General features: G+C 38.9%; 1 protein-coding gene across 3 annotated transcripts in view; it reads left to right on the forward strand.

Annotated features, from left to right (window-relative positions):
- Positions 1–18,475, forward strand: part of DPP6 (dipeptidyl peptidase like 6) — a 1,666,940-nt gene that overhangs the window by 1,494,991 nt on the left and 153,474 nt on the right. For all 3 annotated transcript variants that reach the window (XM_089692326.1, XM_089692191.1, XM_089692252.1), the window contains exon 9: positions 10,312–10,466. In XM_089692326.1, coding sequence (XP_089548452.1) covers positions 10,312–10,466 — 155 coding nt within the window. The remainder of the gene's footprint in view (positions 1–10,311; positions 10,467–18,475) is intronic.

An 18,475-nucleotide genomic window follows, 5' to 3' on the forward strand; every position in this document is an offset into this window, starting at 1 on the left:
GTACTCACTTGTTCCTGTGCCCAGACTCGGGACCAATGTAAATCGCCCTGTAACAACCCAAGCACCACTGTACTGCTTGGTAAATGATGTGTGTTCCAACCACCGGACATTCGGGCCGTACATGACACCACACGATAACCATAAGTGATGACATTCGTAGAGCCTCAACTAGTTTCACAAATAGCGTCTTCAGGTAGCTATGGAAGCCCATTATCAGCTTCAGCTGGTGCCACTGTTGAGGACATGTCTATGCATACTTAGCCTGTACTCACTTTTATATTATAGGCTATAATGCACACAGACAGGTCCATCTCATTATGCAAAAGAATGCAGGACCACACAGACTATACAAAGAGAAACTCTGCTCTAACATCCTTAGTGAGTGTGTATTACAGCCTACATAGTAAAAGAGTTTCTGCTGTGCATGATAGGAGGTTGTGTTTGCAAACAATGCATCCATAAGGCAGTGTATTAGAGGTCTAAAGCAATATTTCTCAACCAGGGTTCTGAGGAATCATATGATTCCTCCAGAGTTTGCTAGGGGTTCCTTGAGAAATGAGACATTTCTGCCTCTCAGATAGGTTCCCACTGACACCATTGATCTATTTAGCTATCTGTAGGGGGGATCTTCCCAGTGACCACTAGTGTAAAGAGCATTCTTCCCACGGACCATCACACTAATGTATCATGAGTTGTAGATATAGTCATTTTTAGCAGGGGTTCCCTGAGGCCAGAACGTTATTTCAAGGGTTCTTCCATGTTGAAAAGGTTGAGAAATGCTTGCCTAAAATGTGTATGTAGTACCTGCTATTCCTCTATATAACTTCTTAGCCTAAATGTGATCAGACTGGATTCCTGCATACATGCTGGGCAAGCTGGAATGAATAATTGCCACTTTAATGACATATTGCCGTACATGATACTATTAAATGGAGAGGTGACATGTGCAACACAGACACGAATACAGTAACATCTGGAGATATACCTGACAAGGGACCACGAGTCTGTGTATTGTCTGCATGATTATAGGGCTCATAAAAATGCAGATTAAAACCACAGCTGAATAATATCAACATTCTCACTGCAATGATATGAAGGCTTGGAACTAACTGTGTATCAGGATCAAGAGCCAAAGTCACAAAACTTGACCATTTTGAGTGCTGAGTAGATGATAATATTGTGATTACAGAAAAATGATCATGCATGATATCCTATTACATAAAAAAACTACATTTTCTATGTTTTTGTGCCTATTTGATGAATGATCATGCACATTTGATGAATATCAGATGTAAATTACATCTAGAATTTACATTCATCCCCTGGAATCAATTTACCAAATGAGAAGAAAATGTTCTCTTTGCAAAGTAGATGTTCATTGAGCTTAAAGTTGAACTGTGGCCAAAAACTATTTTTGGACATTTAAAAAGTAAAAATAAATGACCCCTAATGATGTGTGTGTCGTTTGTGTATGCTGCTGCAATTGGAAATCTTTTATTTTCATTTAACACTCAGTATAGGAAATGCTGAATGTCTGACTCTGAGGCTCACAGTTCTGGCTGGAGTACACTGATCATAGCGGGTCACTCCCTTGGCACATCATCCATTGGGAAAACATCTTGTATTCTTTTCACAGAATGCAAGGCATTCTATGATTGGAGGAAGGGGGATTTTGACTTTCACCTGCACATCTTCCAATCACAGAACATCTTGTGTTCTGTGAAAAGAATGAAAAACTTTTTCTCAATGGACGAGCGAGTGACCTGCTATGATCATTGTATTCCAGCCAGGACTTTGAGTCTCAGAACTGAATATTTGCTGTTTATTGTGCTATAAGGGCTGAACAAAACTACCAGTTTTCCCCAATGCAGCATTCTACACAAAGGGAGCACACTTCATTAGTGGTCATTTATTTTTACAGTGTGAATTTCCAAAAACATTTTTTTGCAGGAATTCAGCTTTAATAAATAAGATAAAACTCTTCAGTTGGAGTACCCAATCCAGTGTGTAGTGAATCAAAAGAAAAGGTTTTTTTGTTTTCATGAGTGGATGATTAAAGTAAATACTGATTAAAGTTAATACAGACTCATTCACTTATTTGAGTGAGCATTCAGCTTGCAAGGTGAACTTCACTTTGTAAAATAAGAATTCTCTAATTCTTTAGTAAATCTACCTCCAGTGGTAGTTTGGAGAGGGAGGTAACATGCATCTTACCTCCAAAGGAGCCGCTGGATGATTGGGTTCCCTGGTGACTAGTGATAACGATCCTTCAAGTAATAATGTACCCACCACACACCAAGGCTAGAGGAAAAGATGTTTATTTGGGCGGCATTCCAGACAGAACAAATATCAGTGACATTAACCTTAAACTATAGCAGTTGTAATAATAAGTATTCACAAACAAGACATTATCAAATCTATTATCACAAGGTAATCAAAACCAGCTCAAAGGGGCAAAGTCCATGTCTCCTAAGTTGATTTATGGGGAAGCCCTAAATATGAGATATATACAATATATACCCCCCAAGGGCGAAAAATCATACTCTCTCCTTATTTCCTTATTTTGTGTGGATCTGCAGCGGCACCAACCGCACAGATGTGAACCAGGGTTAAAAGAGGACTTCTGCTATGACATGCTGGGAAAATTGCCATGGACACAGCTTCATCTTATTTACTAAGCTTCGTAAACTATAGCCTTTACTCCTTTAGTAAATCAACCCCAATACTCATTTTGATTGCAGTGCTATACCAGTGTGAAACATATTTATGGTCTTACAAGAAAAAAAGTGTTTCTTTATGAAAATAAATTGCCTTTTAAAGTTCATATCTCTGAGTTTAGTGACTATTATTTTCCAGTATAGTTTACACATACAGACTGATAAAGTGACATTCTTAATGTACAGTAATAATCAATAGACTGCAAGCTGAATTGCTATTTTGATCTGGATTAATTGTCTATTACAAACAATACACAGTCTGTATTCTGTTATTAGTGGATATGAGTGATGTGTACAGAGTGAATGCCTGATGGAAGCTGCTATATAAAGCACTGAGTATGTACAAATGGGAGATTTTTAGTCTGATGCGTTGCTTTGTGCTACAGTCCTCTTTCTCAATCTGTTATTATCACACATATGGGATTTCTCTTTGTCCTCTGCTAGTAATTGATTACTCCTGATGATATCTCAGGAAATCTGTGTTACAATTTACGGCCTGTGCTATTTTCTCTGCAACACAAAAAGGAAAAAGATCCCAATTATAGAACAATTTTTAGACACTTAGATTATAATAACACAATACTATGTTTCTAACAGATACTAGATGTGTATGTATATATATATATATATATATATATATATATATACAGTCATGGCCGAAATTGTTGGCACCCTTGATATTTTTCCTGAAAATCAAGTATTTCACACAAAAAAGGTATTGCATTAACACATGTTTTGCTATACACATGTTTATTCCCTTTGTATGTATTGGAACAAATATAAAACAGAGGCAGAAAAGCAAATATGACATAATGTCACACAAAACCCCAAAAATGGGCTGGACAAAAGTATTGGCACCCTTAACTTAATATTTGGTTGCACACCCTTTGGAAAACATAACTGAAATCAGTCGCTTCCTATAACCATCAATAAGCTTCTGACACCTCTCACCCGGAATTTTGGACCACTCTTCCTTTGCAAACAGCTCCAGGTCTCTCTTATTGGAAGGACACCTTTTCCCAACAGCAATTTTAAGATCTCTCCACAGGTGTTCAATGGGATTTAGATCTGGGCTCATTGCTGGCCACTTCAGAACTCTCCAGCGCTTCTTTGCCATCCATTTCTGAGTGCTTTTTGACGTATGTTTGGGGTCATTGTCCTGCTGGAAGACCCAGGATCTTGGACGCAAACCCAGCTTTCTGACACTGGGCCCTACAGTGCGACCCAAAATCCTTTGGTAATCCTCAGATTTCATGATGCCTTGCACACAGTCAAGGCACCCAGTGCCAGAGGCAGCAAAACAACCCCAAAACATCATTGAACCTCCACCATATTTTACCGTAGGTACTGTGTTTTGTTCTTTGTAGGCCTCATTCCGTTTTCGGTAAACAGTAGAATGATGTGCTTTACCGAAAAGCTCTATCTTGGTCTCATCTGTCCACAAGACGTTTTCCCAGAAGGCTTTTGGCTTACTCAAGTACATTTTGGCAAACTGTAGTCTTGCTTTTTTATGTCTCTGTGTCAGCAGTGGGGTCCTCCTGGGTCTCCTGCCATAGCGTTTCATTTCATTTAAATGTCGACGGATAGTTCGCGCTGACACTGATGCTCCCTGAGCCTGCAGGACAGCTTGAATGTCTTTGGAACATGTTTGGGGCTGCTTATCCACCATCCGGACTATTCTGCGTTGCAATCTTTCATCAATTTTCCTCATCCGTCCACGACCAGGGAGATTAGCTACAGTGCCATGGGTTGCAAACTTCTTGATAATGTTGCGCACTGTGGACAAAGGCAAATCTAGTTCTCTGGAGATGGACTTGTAACCTTGAGATTGTTGATATTTTGCCACAATTTTGGTTCTCAGGTCCTCAGACAGTTCTCGTCTCCTCTTTCTGTTGTCCATGCTTAGTGTGGCACAGACAGACACACAATGCAAAGGTTAAGTGAACGTCTCTCCTTTTTATCTGCTTTCAGGTGTGATTTCTATATTGCCCACACCTGTTACTTGCCCCAGGTGAGTTTACAGGAGCATCACATGCTTGTAACATTCTTATTTATCCGCAGTTGTGAAAGGGTGCCAATACTTTTGTCCAGCCCATTTTTGGAGGTTTGTGTGACATTATGTCGAATTTGCTTTCTTTCCTCCCTTTTTTTGTTTTGTCCCAATACACACAAAGGGAATAAACATGTGTATAGCAAAACATGTGTTAATGCAATACGTTTCGTGAGAAATACATGATTTCCTGGAGAAATATCAAGGGTGCCAACAATTTCGGCCATGACTGTATATATATATTGAATACAGAAAATAATTTTTTTCGGATTGGTCACTGTGGCAACAAATGGTGTTTCTCCTTAGTTGTGACCTTTGCCTACAAAAAGTGAAAGTATATATTCTGGAGTTGATTTACCAAAAGCAAATAGACTGTTCTCTTTGCATGGGAATTTGTCCTTAGCTTAGTGAATGTGGTGAAACAGTACCCATTCATGTGTAAGGGAAATTTTTAAAAAACAGTATTTTGCTTGCACATGATTGGATGATAGAAGTCAGCAGAGCTTCACCATATTTACTAAGCTAAGAAAAAATTCCCTTGAAAAGTGCAAATTTCCTTGAAAAATGACAGCCTATTTACCTTTAGTAATTCAATCCCTCTGTGTCTCAGTCAGACATCATTAATTTCCATTTTGTTCTGGCTAGCTGCCTTCATCATGCCTGCTTGACATCTTGGATTGGCTGAAATACTTTTTTATTTTTTACACTAGTCAAAGTGAAATTTAAAAAATGATTTGTAAGTGTTAAAGCGATCTTAGCAGTCTTTCAGTGCTTTATGAAACTCTTACTAAGGTGACTAAACATCCCCATTTTCTAGGAAAGTTTCTGTTTTATCAGTTCAGTCCACTGTTATAAAATGTCACTACGTCCCTTGAAATGGAAAGTTGTTCCTGGTAACTGTAGGGAGCTGCTAAAATCTCTATTTATAGCAGGCCTCAGGTCAGTCCGTGTATGTATTCAGGTATCCTGGACTGACCAAATTGCAGTGGTACACGACCAGGTATTACAATCGTGTAAGTAGTAAATCTAGGTTTAATTTTCAGCATAGGGCAAAAAATATAACTACAGTATATACATTGGGTTTTTTTATTTTTTTTATGGTTTAATGTTAATGCAACCTTGTCTAGCTCCATCTCTCTCTCTTTCTCTGAGAATATATATATTTTTTATATATATATATATATATATATATATATATATATATATATATATAACTTTTTTCTTGCACTAGTAAATGAATTACCCTTTTTATCTGTATAAGACACTATGAATTGGCACTCCTTGAGTGCTTTAGACATACTCTGGCTGTCTCGTTGGCTGGGTTTGACTTTTTAGGCAGCTCACTTTTGATTTGCCCAACATATGCTGGTGCTGGTTTCGTTTTTTTTCTTCATAGGTATCCTCAGCCAGTCCAGGTGCTTTTGTGGAGGAATTTTATTGGTGGTTGGTGGCTGCATAGCCAATGGTCATCTGGGGGCATTGTTAAACCCTATGGTTGATAACTTCTGGGAATAAGCATAGGATATGATGGAGACTGAAAAAGATTTGTGTTTTGTGTTCATGACTTAATCATCCCTTTCTTTCTTTTATCAGTAGATAGAAGCAGCTTTAGCATGTAATTCAATGCATGTACACACTACACTGTCATACAATCATTTTGTAAGACTGTGGAGTACTGATAGGGAGCATTCCAGACCAAGACAGAATAATGCAAATGGCAACTGGGCACTAAGGCTAAACTACATTGTGGGAAGTAGTTTTCTTTCTTTCTTTTTTTATTGCAGTGTTCTGTCCTCCAGGGGACAATGTACGTATAGTACTTTGTTCCAACTTCCTGCTGTGGAAGGATAGCTATATGGAACCCCCCTCCACACAAACATGGCTGTCAGGCAACGCAGCTAGCAAGCCGATGGCTGCACTGATAGCTGGCACTTATCTCTAGCTCCAAGCATAGATTGATTGATTTTTTTCTATATATAAAATATAATCTATATTACCCTTCTACCTACAAAATTCTCAAATACACAGTATACCAGTATACCAGTTGAAGGTGTACCAGTACCTATAGTAGACTATATACTTTTCAGGCAGGCATAAAATACACACATTAATACTGTCATGTATTGATGAAAAATCATGAAAAAATTTTTTAAATGCAATTACTAAACGTACCTGAATGTGACTTGGGGTCAGCATTTTGTAATTTCCTGTACAGAATCTCTCAGTCTGGAGAGGAAAGGACAGTCAAGTGTGCTGGAGAAAGGAGAGCGATGACAGTCTGCTGCTTATGCACTGTCCAATCCAAAGCTGGGGGTAGGAAGGTGACCAAGATGTGTTGCTTAACTGCAATAGAGAAAATCATGTCACTAACCTAGTTCTTTTGTCTGGCAGGATGGACAGCAGTACAAAACCTTTGTAGGCAAAGCAAGGGTCCCATATACAGTGAAGGAAATAAGTATTTGATACCCTGCTTATTTTGAATGTTTGCCCACTCACAAAGAAATGATCAGTCTAAAAATCGAATGGTAGGTGTATTTTAACACTGAGAGACAGAATAGCAACAAAAAATTCAAAAGAAATGCATGTCTAACAAATTATGCACTGATTTGCATGTTCATGAGGGAAATACGTATTTGATCCCCTTCACAAAACATGACTTAGTACTTGGTGGCAAATCCGTTGTTGGCAATCACAGAGGTCAGACGTTTCCTGTAGTTGGCCACCAGGTTTGCACACATCTCAGGAGGGATTTTGGCCCACTCCTCTTGGCAGATCCTCTCCAAGTCATTAAGGTTTGGTGGCTGACGTTTGGCAACTCAAACTTTTAGATCCCTGCACAGATTTTCAATCGGATTAAGGTCCGGAGACTGGCTTGGCCACTCCAGGACCTTAATGTGCTTCTTCTTGAGCCACTCCTTTGTTGCCTTGGCCATGTGTTTTGGGTCATTGTCATGCTGGAACACCCATCCACAACCTATTTTCAATGCCCTGACTGAGGGAAGAAGGTTCTCAGCCAAGATTTGACGGTACATTGCCCCGTCCATCATCCCTTTGATGCGGTGCAGTTGTCCTGTAACCTTAGCAGAAAAACACCCCCAAAGCAGAATGTTTCCACCACCATGTTTGACAGTTGGGATGGTGTTCTTGGGGTCATAGGCAGCATTTTTCCACCAAACACGGCGAGTTGAGTTGATGCCAAAGAGCTCAATTTTGGTCTCATCTGACCACAACACTTTCAACCAGTCCTCCTCTGCATCATTCAGATGTTCAGTGGCAAACTTCAGACAGGTCTGTACATGTGCTTTCTTGAGCAGAGGGACCTTGCAGGCACTGCAGGATTTCAATCCTTGTCGGCGTAGTGTGTTACCAATTGTTTTCTTGGTGACTGTGGTCCCATCTGCGTGGAGATCATTGACAAGATCCTCACATTTAGTTCTGGGATGATTCCTCACTGTCCTCATGACCATTGACACTCCATGAGGTGAGATCTTGCATGGTGCACAAGACCTAGGGAGACTGACAGTTGATTTGTGTTTCTTCCATTTGCGAATGATTGCACCAACTGTTGTCACCTTCTCACCAAGCTGCTTGGCGATAGTTTGGTAGCCCAGCCCAGCCTTGTGTAGGTCTACAATCTTGTCCCTGACATCCTTGGACAGCTCTTTGGTCTTTGCCATGGTGGATAGTTTGGAATCTGATTGTTTGATTGCTCCTGTACACAGGTGTCTTTTCTACAGGTAACAAAATGAGATTAGCAGCACTCCCTTTAAGAGACTGCTTCTAATGTCAGCTTGTTACCTGTATGAAAGACACCTGGTAGCCAGAAATCCTGCTGAATGATAGGGGATCAAATACTTATTTCAGTCATGAACATGCAGATCAGTGCATAATTTGTTAGACATGCATTTCCTTTGAATTTTTTATTGCTATTCTGTCTCTCAGTGTTACAATACACCTACCATTCGCTTTTTAGACTGATCATTTCTTTGTGAGTGGGCAAACATTCAAAATCAGCAGGGGATCAAATACTTATTTCCTCTACTGTATATACTGCTAAACGCTCAAAATTATTATTTTTTCCTGTCAAGAGCACTGGTGTTTTTTAAGCTAGTGTGCATGGAGCCTTATTCCAAGTGTGCTTACCACAGTATCTATCTGCTCATTATCAGAATGACCTGGGTGACTGCATGTCTTCCTGAAGCCTACCAGGTCCCATGCATGCGCACTCAAGCTTGTTCTAGGCCAGTAAAAGCTAAGGTAACTGCATTATACAAGTTATTTAGTTTCTCTTTGGAGCCAAGTAATATTAGTTTTGCTGTGACTGTAACTAGTGTGTGTAGGAATGTAGAAGGACACATAAGGCCTCATGCACACTGAACGTTTTTGTTGCCTTGGCCGTGTGTTTTGGGTCATTTTCATGCTGGAACACCCATCCACGACCCATTTTCAATGCCCTGGCTGAGGGAAGAAGAAGACCTGAAAAGGTCAGGGACTTTTTTGAATGCAAAACGTTGCATTTTTGGCTCTATAGACTTCCACGGGAACGCTGCAGAAAAGCACGTATTTAATTTTTGCTGCTATTTTTATGCGATTTTGCCACGTTTTGGATGTTTTTGATGTGTTTTGCATTTAAAATCCGCCTAGCAACAAGAAAAGTAAAAAAAAAATGCAGAGAAAACGCAAGTGCAAAAACGCAAAATGCAATGCATCAAAGGCAACCTGCATAGGTGTGAACCTACGGTTAGACTCAATGGGGTTTATTTACTAAAGCTGGAGAGTCCAAAATCAGACTCCCTTCTGCATAGAAACCAATCAGCTTCCAGGTTTCATTGCCAAAGCTTCATTGAACAAGCTGAGGTTAGAAGCTGATTGGTTTCTATGCAGAAGGGAGTCTGATTTTGGACTCTCCAGCTTTAGTAAATAAACCCCAATCTGTCTGGACAGCATGGTTGCCTGTTGACTTAGCACCATCCACACTCAGCTTAGCTTTTCAATAAGACTCAGTTGAATCTAATACAATTTTACTTCAGCTAATTACACTACAGAAGATAAATTATTACTTTTAAAGTCTGAGAAGACAATGACTTTCATAAGCCTTGTCTCTGGAAAGTACTAACAATGAGGGAACGAACATAGAAAAAACATAGCTAGAAAGGAACTAACTATCGCCATACAGGAAGGGAGGACAGAGTTAGATACCAAATCACAGAAAGTAAACAAGTTGTAGTGGTGGTAAACCACCACTAGATGTCCACATAATATAAAACAGTAAGTTCAATACAACACAGAAAAAATACATATACTGGTAACTGGGACAGAACAAAAACAAATGCAGCCACCACTTGTAAGGATTGGTAAGCTGCAATATAATACATTCTTTTGTTTATGGGTTTAATACCACGTTACTGATTTTAAAATGTCTAATTAGTGATATATATGTATATATATATATAGTATATCTGCCTTGAGTTCCGCTTTGATGAACTTTCCAATGTGTTCAATCATGAAATTCTTATACCGATGTCATTTTCTGCTTGTTTACAGAGGAAATATTTAAAAGTCACATTGCTCACTGGTGGGCTCCAGATGGCGCCAGATTAGCGTATGCAACAATCAATGACACCAAAGTCCCCAGCATGGAGATTCCAGTGTACACTGGATCAGTCTACCCAACCGTCAGAAATTATCATTATCCAAAGGTAAGACATGGCTTTCTGAAACTTGATTGCGCATTTCAAAAAATATTGCTGCTTTTAATTCGGTGGAGGTAAGCTATTAATAAAGAATACACACCCAGCTAGATTGAAAATAAAATGTCTGCTACAGAGACAGGTGTAGCTTGGCAAACAGCTATCTGATTCAGGCTTTGGAAACAAACGTTGTATCACCAGCCAACACTTGGAAGCTGATGAAATGAAATTTGTTGACTTAATTAATTCACAAGTAGGCTCGCGGAAATTGGTGCCGTATATCACAGCAAGAAGTACATGCTTGCATAAAGACTCGCCCGAACATTGTGCTGGGTTCATATTTAATTTCATGATAACTTAATTAATATTACTCTCTGGCCAGTTAATGAATACAGATGTCCAATTTCTTTGCAGTAAAGGCGCATTGTATCATTAATTAGAGTACATCTTTAAAATAGTTTGCAATTAAAAGTAATATGTAGATTTTATGTACATATAAAATGATACAATGCCATATAGTAATACAAGGGCTGTAATGTCCATGTTAATTAATAATATCTGTATAAACAGCAAATAACAACAGTGCCTACATTTGATAACACTGGGCCTAAAGTAATCAACGTTCACAGCATAAAATCCATATTCAGTAAAAAAAAAAGTAAAAGCAGATCATTAAGGCCTCATGCACTTACAAAAGTAAAAACCCTACAGAGGTTATACCCATTTTTTATTCAGCAAGAATATAAGAAAAAGTTTTGACTGAAGTTCCACTTGGGGTTGATTTACTAAAGGCAGATAGACTGTGCACTTTGCAAAGTGCTTTTGCACTCCGCAAGTGCAATTGCTCCAGAGCATAGTAAATGAGCAGAAGCTCTGATGACTTCCATCATCCAATCATGTGCATGCAAAAATTCAGTTTTTTTTCCCTGCATGTGATTGGGTATTCTTGGCAAAGGGAAGCTTTACCTCATTTACTTCCTCCTGGCAGTACTAGGGTTTTTGGCTCAAATTCCAACCATGGCACCACCTGTGCCTGCGTGGGTTTCCTTCGGGTACTCCAGTTTCCTCCCACACTCCAAAGACATGCTGGTAGGTTAATTGGATGCTGTCTAAATTGGTCCTAGTATGTGTATGTATGAATGTAAGTTAGGGACCTTAGATTGTACACTCCTTGAGGGTTAGGGACAGATGTGAATGTACAATATATATGTAAAGCGCTGCGTAAATTGATGGCGCTATATAACTACCTGAAATAAATAAAAAATAAAATAAATACGTTTACTAAGGTCTGGAGCAACTGCACTTGCAGAGTGCACAGTCTATTTGCCTTTAGTAAATCAACCCCTATGTGTATGTATCTCATATATTTTGCAAGACAATTGTTTCATACATTTGCCTCTCTACATTAGAAACAGAGGAAGAGCCAATAGTTCAAAGAAACTTTTTAGGGCTCATTCACATCATATCGACTGAGCTGTGTTAATATTCAAAGATCAACACAGGCTTAAAGCGGAACTTACATTTAGATGTAATAAACATGGATCAGGCAGACTTTTATGGCAGAAGAGACATGCACTGTCTACCTGCCTGTTTGCTGTCTTCTCCGGAGCTGTAAACTGAGCTGTGCATGTGCAGCTCAGCTTACAGAGACAGGATGGTCTCTGTGTGCTGGAATGGGAATGTGATGTCATCTGATGATGGCTTAAAACTGGCACACAGAAGAAGATGCCGGTGAAGGAGCAATGGAAAGGTAACCTTAACCCCTTTAGTTTCATTTTATTGCAAAGGCACACATAAAACCTTTGTAGTCAATGTGCCCAGTTTACGCCATAACATTGTGTGGCATTCTTTGGTGTTCTGCACAAAAATTAGCATGTCTGCATTTTTCATGCAGTGCAACGCACGGCACAGCATGTCATCGAAGCACAGTGCTTCACAATGTGCTGTGATGAGCAGACTTGAATCATGGTGATCACATGATAACAATGTATGCAAAACTATCATGAATGGATTCCATTCATGACAGCATGCTTGCTATTGTGATGCTGTGATTGGCCAACAGCTATCACATGGTACTTGGCACCCTGTACCTTGTGATTATTTGTAGCCAATTACAGCATCACTATAATAATCAAACTGTTATGAATGAAAGGCATTCACTGTTATAAGCCATATTAGTGTAAAAAAAAATCCCTGATCGCCATTTCCTACCCCACCTCCCCCAGAGTAGAACAGTGTTACTAGAACTATTCTGATGGCAGTAAAAAAAATGTGTAACGTAAAAAGCAAATGTAAACAAATTTAAAAAAAATTTAAAAAAGAAAAGAGTTTACAAAAATTGAAAAAAATATGTATTTATTTTTTGGGTGGTATTTATTCTGTCCCGGAACTTTAGCGCCTCAAGAAATTAGATCCATCAGTACATCAGGACTGATTGTTTTTCACACTATAAATCCCATAGTTTGTAGACTCTAACTTTCCTACACGCTAAATATTATACATGGATTTGGGTTATTTTTACCAAAGAAATGTAGCAGAATACACTTTGGGCTAAATTTAGAAAGAATGATTATTTGTTTGCAAAATTTTATAACAGAAAGTAAGAAAAACATTTTTTTTTATTAAATGTTCAGCATTTTTTCGTTTATATAACAAAAAATAAAAAACCCATTGGTGATTAAACACCACCAGAAGAAAGCTCTCACCATTGTGTAGACATTTTAGCCGGCATTAACACAGTTTTGCTGGTAACATGGAAGTGTTTTTTCCTGCATTTTCCAGGTATATAACAAGGCATTTTACTAACATTTTTGCACATGTAATAAGCTTTTGGGGGGTTGTTTCCTGGGCTGGACAAGGGGAGGAGAGCAGCTCTATAGGAGGAAAGGAGCTCTTACAGGTATACAGACATTCTCATTGAAGTCTGTGGGACCAAAAACATCTAAAACTGCTCAACAAAAAGCTTTTTTTTGGAGCATATGATATTATTTATTTATTATTTATTGCAGGTATTTATATAGCGCCGTCAATTTTACACAGAGCTCTACATATATATATTGTACAGTCACATCAGTTCCTAACCTTCAATCGGCGTACAATTTAAGGTCCCTAACTCACATTCATAAATACATATACTAGGGCCAATTTAGACAGGATCCAATTAACCTACCAGCATTTGGAGTGTGGGAGGATACTGGAGTACCTAGAGGAAACCCACGCAGGCACAGGGAGAACATACAAACTCCAGGCAGGTGGTGCCGTGGTTGGGATTTGAACCAACGACCCTAGTACTGCCAGGCAGAAGTGCTAAGCATTTAGGATATAGAGTGTAGGGCGGCTGAGCATAGTGTGAACAGGGAGAATTATATTATGCGTGTTAAGCCTAGTCAGGCGCAGGAAAACAAGCAGAAAAACATTCAAGTGTGAATGGGGCCTAATGTGCAGGCTGGTGTGAACAAGCCCTTTAAATTTCTGGTATAAGTTCACAGAGGGACACTTCACTGAAGAAAATAAATGTCTGCAGTTTTTCATTTTTTTTTTTTATTTAGGAGAGTGCAGCACTGTTGACCCCATGAAAATCAGCGCTGGATTTAGTGTAATTGTCAGGAGACATAATGGCTTCTAAACCCAGACATCTTTATTCCAGAACCGTAGCATCAAATAACAGGAGCACTCATCTTAAATCTCTTCTTTATTTCCTGACACCTTCCCTCACACCCCTCATGTATCATGCTCACAAAATGCAGTACTGCCAGATTGATGAGAGGAACACAAGTCCCTCGGTGCTCCGGTATCACAGCTTTCTGTCAGGAAGAGATCTGGGTAGAACTTACACATGAGGAGAGCTGAGAGCTTTATATAAATGCACAGTGCAGCCGGATGGATCAGTCCCGGGCTTCCAGCTTCATTGTCTCCATTTCACTTGGATCTCTTATGACTGAAATATGCCAGAAAAGATCAAAATAAATCATTTACTACATTTAAAAAAGACAAGCGTAGTTCCTTTTTTCGTAACTCGATTTATGTAGTGTACGGGCTCATGCACATGGGCATAGACTACATTGTGTTCAGATGGGTAATGTATACTGATCCGAACGCAGTGGTATTGTCAGGGGCGGACTGACAACTCATGGGGCCCCGGACAATAGGGGATAATGGGGCCCCTGTGTCTTTGCCCACACTCAAAGTACACCCAAAAAAGCCTTTAAAAGGTACCAGGGACATTTCATGGGGCCCCCTACTGACCTCGGGCCCTCGGGCAGTGCTCGAATGGTCAGTCCGCCCCTGGGTATTGTATACTATGGGCCCATTCACATGCTCCAGTCTGTAGCATTTAGCTGCATAAAGTACCAGCATGGAATGACGTCTTCTTTCGTCTTTCTGAATAACTGAAGGCTGCGATTATTCTGTGTCGCCACCGCTGAGTACACATTATCGATTTTTACATCTCCCGCTAAATGAGTTGTTCATTCAGTGGTGGCAGCGGTGTAGAATCATCTTGGCCTTCAGGTTTTCAGAATGACTCAAGCAAGGAAGATGTAAACATCAATGATGTGCAATCAACGGCGGCCCAGGCACAAAATTATCTCGGCCTTCAGGTTTTCAGAATGTTTCATTAAAGGAAAAGTTCACCTTCGGAAACATGTTACATGTTCCACCTGTTTTTAGTGTGGAACATGTAACATGTTCCTGCTCCTTCAGTCACTCCGCTATCTGCTGCCTTTTTGTGACAGCAGTATGGGGAAAAGTTCCCCCTACCAGCTGTCACTTTTTGAAGAGAGTGTGGCCACATAGAGTCCATGTCATTCATTCACATTAATGAATTAATGAACTACAAGTACCAACAGTATAAATATTTTTTAAAGGTGAACCCTTGAGCCCTTATGCACACTGGATGTTTTTACAGCTGCTGTTTTTGGTGTTTGATGTTTCTTTTCTACAAATAAACTCCCCAGCATGTTATCCTATGATTTGACGTTTTTTCTACAGTTAATAAACTCCCCAACATGTTATCCTATGTGTCCATGCACACATAGGCTGTAATCAACGTTTTTTGGCTGGAAAAAAAACCTAAAACTAGTTGGTTTCTAGAGGAGTTTTTCAGCTGTAAAAACACTCTAACACTGAAAAACGCAGCAAAACACAGTAAAACGTGGTAAAACTCCACAAACCGCCATTTTTGTACTTTTTTTGATCAAAAAAACATTTTTCTTGTAAACAATAATGCTAATAAACGCTGCAAATGCAGAACAATGTGGGAAGACACCACTAATTACGGCAAAACGGCACTACACTCTAATGCAAAAATGCTAAAAAAAAGCTGAAAAACTCACGTTTTTAAAGTAACTTTACGCAGCTAATGTTACAAGTGTTATCAAAACGTCAAGTGTGCATGGGGTCTTAAAGGAGAGTTTTCAACATTCCTTAGGAGTCCACTAATACAGCTTTAGTAACAAAGATATATTTTTTCAGATTTAAAAAAAACAATTCCATCCAATAATGCATCTGGATGCCATTAGTTTTATTCATCCAATCTCTTAAAGACTCCCTCTATTAGTATCTAGCATGCTTTGTTCCCCTTCATTAGTGCTAAATACTGTTGATTTTGTTAAAAAAAAAAAAAGAAGCCTGAAAACAATAAAACAAATGTGCCCATGATATCTAAGGACTGGTAAGCTGTAATGTATTGCATGTTTGTTCTTGAGTTTAACCAGTTTGGCTCTAGAGAAATTAAAATTTTTTGCACGCATGTAAAAATCATAATTTTTGGCAATAAAATGACTTATACTCCCAGAGCATTATAAACAAGGGGTATTCAAGTCAAACCGGGACTTTCGCATTTATATAATAAAAAAGTAAATTTCATGGAGTGTTAACTGCATTTATTTTTCAACATACCCATCTGCTACATTTATACACTTATCCAAGCATTTAACTAATTCCTGGAAAGCTTTAGCATAGAAAGATTTTGGTATGCCTGAACCATCCTAGGACAGCCTGCATCACTTTGTCATCAGTTCTGAAATGCTGACCTCCGAGGAACTCTTTTACGGGTAAAAACAGGTGGAAATCACTCGGAGCAAGGTCTGGGCTATAACGGAGATATGGCAATACCTCCAAGCCGAATTGCTTGTGCATTGTCCTGAAGAAACAGGACGCTCTTGTGATCAAACCAGGCTGTTTTTTTCAGCAGACAGGTATGCACATCACTCAGGACACGACAGTAATATTCGCAGTTGATAGTGGCACCACAAGGTAGAAAATCCACATGTATAATGCCACATTTGGGCCCTAAAACACATGCCATCACTTTATCTGCATATGCAATTGTTCAAAATGTATGCAATCTCACAACAGGTTAGGCGTTGATTATCTAGGATCATGCGTTCCACACGTTGAATGTTCATAGGAATGACTTCTGTGGACTGGGAACCACCACAGATGGGATTGTTACTGATGGATGTATGGCCATCTTTGAACTGTTTACACCATTCAAATGTCTTACTGCGACTGAATGTCTCATCACCGTACTCTGCTTGAAGTCTTCTGTAAATATCCACAGGTTTTACGCCTTCATTCACAAGAAACGTCAGCACCAGACTCTGTTCCACGCACGCACTAACAGTGTTGTCTGCAATCTTGATTAACGGTCTCTGGACTGGCCCACAACATGTGCACCACCTTTCAGTAATAGGACACACTTGCCACTTACTACTGCATGTAGTACCACTACGCAAGCATCCCTTTTTATACCTGTAAAATTAAAAGTACCAGTTTGACTTGAATGCCCCTCGTATTTTCTAAAAGCAGAAGTCCTGTAGAATAAAAAGATGATAGTTGCAAAATTTTTTTGTTAGATGATATTTGCGCAACTGTTTATTAAATGCAAATTTTCAGGAAAAAATATAATAATCTGAATGTTAGTGTAAACACACACAGGATAATACCCATTTTTTGGTAAAACATACAAGATGTGGTTGCATCAAGTAAATAGATACCAAACATACCAAGTCTTAAAAGTGAGCGCACCTCTGCAAAGAACTATAGCACCCAGAAATCGTCATAGGTGACATTTAAAAGACTTTACAGCTCATTAGTTTAGAGTTAACTGTGAGCTCCTTTGGGAAAATTATTGCTTTTGCAGCGGTATGACACCCATGTGGTGTGACTGTGGTTTACCTATGCATACGCATCCTGACCATTTCTTTGTGTTTGTGCATGTGTGCGCGGCAAGGGGGGGGGGTTATGACAATTTTTTTGTAATACATTTTATTAGAATTTTAAACTTTTTTTTTATTTATTTATCTGTTTTTACTGGATTGCTATCATAAAGGGTTAATAAACCCCAATATGGTAGCATTGGGCAGGTGACAGGTACTTTATGGAGACATCAGGGTTCTAATAGATTGAAAAAAGAAGCTGAAAAAATGCCAGAACTTCTGGCAGAAAAAGCAGCATCAAAACGCTCTTAGTGGCTCATATTGCACAAGCGATTATGAGAGTTTATGGGCATTTGCTTTTATAAACGATTGTTTCCAAAACATTCCTCTCTGTTCATTTTTCACTATAATCAATGTACACTTGAAAATGCTGAAAGCTCCTAAACATCACATTTATTCATGTCCAGCAGTTTTTTTCTGCCTGAAAGCTTCTCTCAAAAACACACTAGTGATTTTTTTTTTTCAGTCCAAAAACATTCTTCCGCAAATATGCCTGTAAAAGCCCAAATGTGCATGGACACATAGGCTGACTTAGAGTTGCTTATATAGGCTGAAGAAAAAAACGCCAGAAGCCTGTATAAGCTGCATCTTTTATGCCCAGTGTGCATGAGACCTTAAAGTACAGAACGGTGGACATTCATAAGTCATTGATCTTATATCTATTTTATATATATATATATATATATATATATATATATATATACAGTATATACTGAATATATCAGAAAATAACCCACATTTCACAACTTGATTGGTTTTGATTTAAAAATGGATTTTAAGTCTAATTTTATTTTACAT

The sequence above is a fragment of the Staurois parvus genome, unplaced genomic scaffold (assembly GCF_062004578.1).
Source record: "Staurois parvus isolate SC_StPar_1 unplaced genomic scaffold, SC_StPar_1.0 ptg000005l, whole genome shotgun sequence".
Classification (NCBI taxonomy): domain Eukaryota; kingdom Metazoa; phylum Chordata; class Amphibia; order Anura; family Ranidae; genus Staurois; species Staurois parvus.